This window comes from Apostichopus japonicus, chromosome 14 (assembly GCF_037975245.1).
Source record: "Apostichopus japonicus isolate 1M-3 chromosome 14, ASM3797524v1, whole genome shotgun sequence".
Taxonomy (NCBI): domain Eukaryota; kingdom Metazoa; phylum Echinodermata; class Holothuroidea; order Aspidochirotida; family Stichopodidae; genus Apostichopus; species Apostichopus japonicus.
The window spans coordinates 13,024,218-13,032,347 of NC_092574.1; the positions used below are offsets into that span (position 1 = coordinate 13,024,218).

Here is an 8,130-nt window from a genome sequence, read left to right on the forward strand (position 1 = left end):
ACTAGTGTCATCAAGCGTTAGGATAGCAAAGTTAACACAAGTTTACATGTTAACTGCCTTGAGTATCATCATCTACATTAACTGACTTAAACTACCACGAGCAAGACAGTACCTACTTTTATCTAAACAATTTGTTCTTTCTATGGACACTTTTAATGGCCATGCACACAATCTCCCGTAGTCTTACCAGGGAGTTGTTATGGAACAACTCCCTGGTCTTACTGCTATTCTTACCCCGAATCCTCCACATTCTTCTCCCTTCCCTGTAATATTTTGGGGTTTATTTGTCACAAAACACAAGAATTATTTGAAATTGCAGAAAACAAACCATGAGTAAATTGACAAAACTGTATTATGTGATCAAGATGCTACTGTACAGTACATAGCTGGATTTACACTCTGTTGTATTAAGAACTTTCGAAAAGATGAGGAGAAAATTTTTCACTTTTAAATAAATACCTGATAGCTCCTGGAGAAAAGGATGAAAAACTTGAAACAACCATTTAGATTAACTTCACGACAGGACAGTTTTGATCAAACTCACAAAGTTAATGCTCCAATTGAGTTAAAATCTCCTTCACAAAAAAAATCCCATCTGATTTGATGTGCATATGGTGTAGCATAGGAACTCTAATAGTAATATATACCCTCCTGACTGGTTCTATAGTTACAGTAATCTGCCTTCGCAAATCCTGAATGACAACACTACAAAATACAAACATGTGCTCAACTTCCTGTACATTTCACACACCTCTGCACAGCTACACACTACAACTCTGTATGATCTGTATGTATTGAGCCATGTACACAGGATTTGAACCAATCACAGGCTGTCAAACAGCACTACTTGATGTTGATTGGCTGTCTGTGTCAAGCACCACTGATTCATAGCAAGAGTTTTCTCCCGTACATAGGAGAAAGTTGGGGTGAAGAAACTTTACTCAAGCAAAGTGGTAGGAGGACACACACATCCCAGGGCACTGTTGTAAACTAAGAATACTAAATATAAACAGTTGTGCAGAGAATGGAGAGGGAAAACATTTGATCTATATAATTATAAACACAGATACTAAAAAGACAAGAAAAGATTAATCTTGGTAAGGAAAGGATTCCCAGAAAGACAAACAATTTAAGAACCCATTACTGAGACCAACTATCATGACTCATTTCCTTACAGCCTAGACATTATAATGACTATTAAAATGTGGACAAATTCAGAAAACAAATAAGCCTTCTGTGGTTAAATCACTCTGTTTTCTCAGGACGCTATTTAGAATCTACCTGATTTTTAGCTGGACAATTGCTTTACGCCAAATTTGATTATTCTGCAAGCAAGACACTAGCTGGTTCCATCATACTGCTGACGACGTATCATTCTTAGTAGATAAGGGTGCTTAGCAGGGATGGGCTCACGCCGGGAGGCACCGGTCAGCTGCTCCTGGCAGTTCCGATGCTGCCAAGCACTAACAGTATATTAAACCTTTCCGCCCGACACAATTTGCAATCTAAGCATACTTCTTTTGCAAAAATGGGCACCCACACTCTGGAGACCCCTCCCCCAGGACTTGGATCACACTGCTGCACAAATCCGTCCAGGACTCAAATTTTCCTGAGCACATCCCAGCTTAGTAGAATCAAGGGGACATGTCAGAATTTGTGGTACACAAAATTATAAATGTATTTTAAACTGAGACCTGCTATAAAGCAATATTTTGAAGGCAGATAATATGCAATCATTTTACCAATCTAGGGGAAGAAGAAAGAAGCAAGAACAAAACAAAACAAAACAGCAAAAAAGAAAGTAAATTCGTGTGAATTATGTATTCCTCATTGCAGAAGATGTTAGGACATATAAAAGCTCCTTTTTTTTATTCATTGACCTAGCCTCAATATCCAAATCCACAAAAGCAAACACAATGCACAAAAGTAACAGAGTCATGACAGAAGCTGCATGACTCAGTGAGTTAACAAACAGACTAAAAGCAACATAATAATGAAACTGGCACAAGCAAAAAAGAAAGAGAGGGTCAGAAAAACAAAAACGAATGACCAGTGTGGTGAAATTTTCGCTCAAATCCAGATGACCATTAGCATATATTAACAGGTCAATGACCAACATGGGCCACCCACCTTAAAAATGCATAGAAGATGAGTAGCCTAGTGTTATTCCAAAGCCTGTGATCACCCATGAATCATATACAAAACTTGGTAGGGCCAGAGAATGGATGATCTGGTATATCACCTCAATAAACAAACAAACAGTAAACTTTTAAGCTAGTCACACAGTTCCAGGTATTGCTGCTTGCTGTGTTTTGTGTATTTTATGACAGTATTGGAGAAACCAGCTCAAGGGTTACAGGGTCAATCGCAAGGTCACAGAGAGGGTCACAATGGACATTAGATGACCATTTATCATTTTGAAGGACTTCTCCTGTCATATACTACAACCATTTGGATCAAATTTCCTATACTTTTGCACAGTGAATAAAGTAAGATACAGGCAGAGAATCTCATTAAATTATATATACTATAATATTATGTTATTTGTACAGTGCTTTAAAAGATATAAACAAACATGAAAACTTATTTTTTGCGTGTGGGTATGTTGGGTGATCAATTTTTCTCAAATGTTACCAAACCCACTGGGTGATACTCCCACCAAGATTGCAAGGGATTAATATTAAGGCAAACCTATGATATTTTTTACACCAAACTGATTTCTTAATTTGGTAGTAATTGATGATTACATTTATAATCTCTCTCAGACTTTTTTCATATCATTTAAATTACATACAATGGAGCAATTTGAATAATACATATACCAGAAATATGTTTTGCAACATTTGGAAATACTATATCAATTTTTTTGCTATTTAAGTCCATTCTGATGATCTGCATTCTGGTCAGCCAATAGTATATCATATAGCATTAAAATTTACCAAAATTAATGCATGAAGATGCTTCAGCTTTAAACCAAAGTGGAATTGTTATCATCAGAATTGACAATTTTCTTTATGCAAGAGTCCTGTGAAGAGCTTTTCTAGCTCTAGCAACTGTCCTCACACATTCATTCTCTAGAGAAAAACTGAAAAAGGCCAAAATCACAGAAAGTCTTCAACTTTGTGCTTTTTTAACACAATTTATAAACAGCATAGATCTTCTCTCTTTTTTGATGACCTTTCAACAATTAAACAATTTGCTCTAATGTCTAGATCATCTACGAAAGAAATGTAAATAAATGTTTCAAATGATACAACAACGCAACAACCAAACAAACGACACAAAAACCTACGAATCCTTCTTTTTTTTCAGAAAATGTAAATCATAATTTAGTTGATTGTGCATATTTTTTTCATTTGACTCCCCAATAATTTGTCTCTGATCAAGAAAATTAACGAATGCAATTTTTTTCCAGCAAAGTTTGGCCGAGATCCAATCCACACTGACGTCCTTGGTCACACACCCACACAAACATATAATTATTGTGGTAATAGTGTATGAGTGATTGAAGCGTATGGAGCATAGGCTTCAAGTTGTGTTTACTAGATGCCTAGTTCATTAGTTGTACGTTGAAATACATTGAACAGGGAGCATGGCAGGACAGAAAAAAGAAATAAAAACAGCTGGAATTTCCAAACTGAATGGCTGACTACGTCATAGGAAGGCAAGGTGTCGATGTTTGCCTGTGCCAACACTGATCTAACTGTCCATCAATACTGTGATGCAATGAATTATTAATTAAGTGGTGTAATAGAAAGCAAAAGCATAGCTGTAACACAATGTATCAATTACATCTACTATCAATACAAATCAAACACTATATATACAACTTCGTTGTTACTGAAACTCAGAGAAAGACAAAGACATAAATGTGACAGTACCCTTGGCAGGCCGTACATGTAAAAAAAAAAAAAATAAATTTACAATAGACCTGTAGTGTATAAAGCAAAGCGAGTGTTACTATTTTTGGGAGCCTCTTCTTTTTTTTATGGTTTTATGGCGACAGAAGAGGGTGAGGGGGAAGGGATGTCGATGTGCACATGCCCTCTATACCTATCAGCACCACTAAGATGGATCATTATTTGATCAACTGCCCCGTCTCTAGCTAAAAGATGAATAACAGTAATTAGTCACTCAGAAAACAATTCCTAACTATGCAGACAATTCAGAAACTTTATGGAGTACGTCATCCTATGTACCAGAAGGAAACAAAAACAACGATCTGGAGAGAACTCAAAATCCTTGGCAAACTTCCAGCTGTTCTTTGGCGAAGATTGCCACGCATGTGACAGTCACATTCCTCTAATTTTAGGATATTCCTCCCTAATAACCGACGGCGAAAATCAATACAAGGTGCCAAATTGAATTGCCGCCGAAAACCCTGAGCACATCGTTGAACAGCACAACCTTCCAAGTTTGAAATGGGAAGATGAGCATTAAACTCTGACATTTCAAAATTCTTTCTAATGATTATTTTGCTTTTCCAAAATAATTGATTTCTTCTTTGTGGAGTCATCAACCTTGTATCAGTCAATCACTTCTCGCAGCGAACAGACGATTGAATGAAACATACGCACAGACGGACATGGCCGCCCTCAGCCAAGGTGAACCAATGGTCTTGAGAGATATACATTTCCACAAAATTCAAGGAATAAAGCCCTTTCTAAAGATTATTTATCAAACATAAACTAGACTGATAGTCACTAATAGTGATTCTTTCAAAGGCAAATTTTTTTTTCTATATTTATTTTTTTCTTCTTTGACTTTGCTTTGGAACAGGGAAAATTGTGTGCGTTCTTCCGCCTCACATGTGATCTCTGCAAGAGACATCCAATCTCCCTTCTCTTCTTGTCTTATGCTAATTTATCACTACGGGATACTTGCAAAATCTTGCATGTATAAATGAAGGTAACAATTTCTGGTCAATGCGATGTTTAAACTTTACCTTAACTGGGCTGCATATTTAATTATTTGAGTGTACTTTTACCCACTTTGGGGAGGTGAGTTTGTTTGGCTCCCTAGCAAGATACTGAATAACTTGTAGAAAACATCTCTACAGAAGCAACCAAATATCAATGTACTTAATCTCTTAGTGTGGTTGAGACTAGCAAAGATTCAAAGCCTACTAAATTTTTCAAAGCAAGATCTTTCAAAAAGATAGTGGAAAAAGCAAAACTTGACTTCGTGTTTGTCAACAAAATACCTCGCTTTGTTTTTCTTAGAACTAAACGATCAAATTCGGCAAAACTGATGAGAAAAGTAGAAAGATTGCATGGATAACAACTTATCCTATCTCCTGCCTGCAAAAATCTACCAATGTCAGAGAGATTATAGATTAATCTAACCATTGTTGAGGCTGGAAAAACTACTGCTGTTCAGAAAAAGAGAAGGAAAGTGGCACATGCCTTTCTGTGAATAGGTATTTAAACATTCTCATTGTGAATTAGTATACTCCTCAGTGATTCTTTTCAAAGCAAGAGCTTTCAAAAAGGAAGCGAAAAGCAAAAGTCGACTTCCTGTTTGTCAACAAAACACCTTGAATTTATTTTTGTTAGAATATTACAATCAACTTTGGTAAACTGGTGAGAAAAGTAGAAAGATTGCACGGATATCAAACTTATCCTATCTCCTGCCTGCAAAACTCTAACAAAACTAAACCAAACATCTAACCAAAAACTACCAATGTCAGAGAGATGATAGATAAATCTACCATCGCTAAGGTTGGAAAAACTACTGCTGTTCAGAAAAGAGAAGGAATTTGGCACATTATGCCTTTCTGTGAATGGGTATTTAAACATTCTCATTGTTAATTAGTATAATCCTCAGTGATTCTTTACAATGTCCATGGGGAAAAGGTGGAGAAGATACCAGGGGTACAACAGAGTGTTTGACTATTCTAGGAAGTGGGGAGGAGAAGTGAGAATAAGGAGATTATAGCAATGGGGGATTAAAGGATCAAGCTGGAACTCATGAATGCATTTGTAAGCAATGATTTGATAGGTCATTGTTCAATAGTGTGAATTGGCATCTACTTTAGAACCATGATTGACAGGTTACAAGTCAAGTTGGTTGGTTAGTGTGTAGGGTAAGTAATTAAAGAGACAATTTGGCCAAAGCATTTCCTGACAATACTTGACATTGTGCACACATGCACAGATATAAAACTGAGACGACCGTAACACTGAGCTGTCCTCCTCCACCCAGTACAAACTTATTCCATCTCTTGGTATAATAATGGTACTACTATCAACTTAACATTCACGAACAAGCCTCTCACCTCCTCCAAAAACATCCCCAACATTTCCATCCTCCCCCCATCCCTCCATTAACCCCTCCCTTAACAACCATCTCTCCCCTCCTCCATCAAAATTAAAAATAACTGTGATACCTAGGTAAACAGGAAAGGAAAATGAATTTTGTCTAATACTCTGGCCTAACCTATGCTTTCTCATGTTAACACTGTGCTAAATAAAAGTGTGAACTGGGGGAGGGATGGGAGAAGGGAGTGGGGGAAGGTGGTATTAAATGAGGGTCATATTACTTAAAAACTGACCTAGTTAATTTGCCTCATGTCATTCCCACTGGATGTCGATTGTGATGTAGGACCCAAATGTTCCTTTTTGGAAACTATTACCCTACCCATCTGTTTTCCCATGAATGCATCTTCATATTTACTAGGGAGTGATAACAGTTTAAGCTGGCTGGCTAACTTCTGCACCCTCTATTACTTCCAATAGCAACCATCCAGACTTCATTCGCACCCTCATGTAGACATATTGCTGTTGTCAATTGATGCATTTTGCAAACTGTGTCCTTTCAAGCTATTACCGTCAATCATTTGCCTATCATTATCCTTCTCAATCAGTAGTTTTCAAGGGTTATTGAACCCTTCAATTCAGGACTCCAAATCCCCTTTTCCTGACATAACAATAACAAAAGGTGAATATACATTCCATTCTTACCAGCACCAAAGAAACCCTACTACAAGCCAAGAAGCCAGTCATATAAACTCTTGTAAACTCAATCCAAGGAAAGAATGCACCCCTCCCGGATGTGGGTCACCTGAACCCCATAGAGGACAACTTTACTACCCTATTGGTGTCAATCTACCCCCTTGTAATGGCAACCTCAAACAACCTTTCATGGGAATCCCAGTGGAGGGGGTTCCATTAACACCAGTAACAAATGCTTTTGATCTGGTCAGTTGAGGACTTTAACATCTGGTCTCTGGTTTTGTAACCGGTAAAACAAAGATTACAAAATAGAGATTACGCCGGCTGTCTCTACATGATGTGAACGAGCTTTGTATTTCTCCGACCAGAATATTCTTTACTTTTATCTCACAAAGAGACAATATCACGATGTTGGTTAATCACCTTCTGGAATCGTTTTCCAGTTGAGACGAAAACAACAAAGTTTGACAAGGTTTGCCTCAATTTTATTTCCGCGCTTATTGCCCATTGTAACTTCTTTCCAAACACTTAATTAACAAACCGCTTTGACGTACAGGCTTGGACTGTACGTCAATAGAACAACTTGGTGGTAAACAAACATTTTAAATGCATGCTGCTATAGAATTATAAACTCTTTGCCACCTTTTAGAATCAGTTTCGAACAATATCAGTACCAAACACAAAAGGGAAGGGTATTTCCCTTGTATAAGTGATTCACTGTTTCACAGTTGGATACATTTACACATTAGCAATTCCCTGAATTGTAAACTCTGTTAGCTCACACCACTATGATATGATCTGGTTTTGTTAATTGCTTTTAAAAGAAAATACAAACAATTTAGATGAAAAAAAACCCCAAAAAAGTCCCTCTTTGCATAATCAATGAAACTTCCTTCCCTTGAGAGTACCCAAAATAGGTATTTCATTAAAAACGAATGATACTGTTCTCTCTTTCTATTTTCTCTTACCTTTCACGGATCTTCTTAAACTGACGCAGTTAATATCCTCAACCGTTTCAGAAAGATTATTCCGTAGGGATGTAATGAAACCTTATTCCTTGTTGTGAAATCTAACGTTATAAATATCCCTTACATCCTTCTATGTCATTGATCAGAGTTTAAATGTTCAAATTTAATGGAATCAAACACCTTTAACCACATTTTGGGAGAGATCTAAC

At 37.0% G+C, this 8,130-nt stretch overlaps 1 protein-coding gene across 12 annotated transcripts in view; it reads right to left on the reverse strand.

Moving 5' to 3' along the window:
• The window catches only part of LOC139980298 (rho GTPase-activating protein 7-like), a 175,483-nt gene that overhangs the window by 26,181 nt on the left and 141,172 nt on the right, over positions 1-8,130 (reverse strand). The window contains exon 1 of one of the 12 annotated variants that reach the window (XM_071991864.1): positions 7,922-8,063. The exons of 10 other annotated variants lie outside the window; for them this stretch is intronic. Coding sequence is in view for 1 of the 2 variants with exons in the window: in XM_071991863.1 (XP_071847964.1) it covers positions 460-503 (44 nt within the window). In the remaining variant the exon portion in view is untranslated. Of the gene's footprint in view, positions 1-459; positions 747-7,921; positions 8,064-8,130 lie in introns of those variants that run through there. One more of the 12 variants, XM_071991863.1, reaches the window with a different exon arrangement.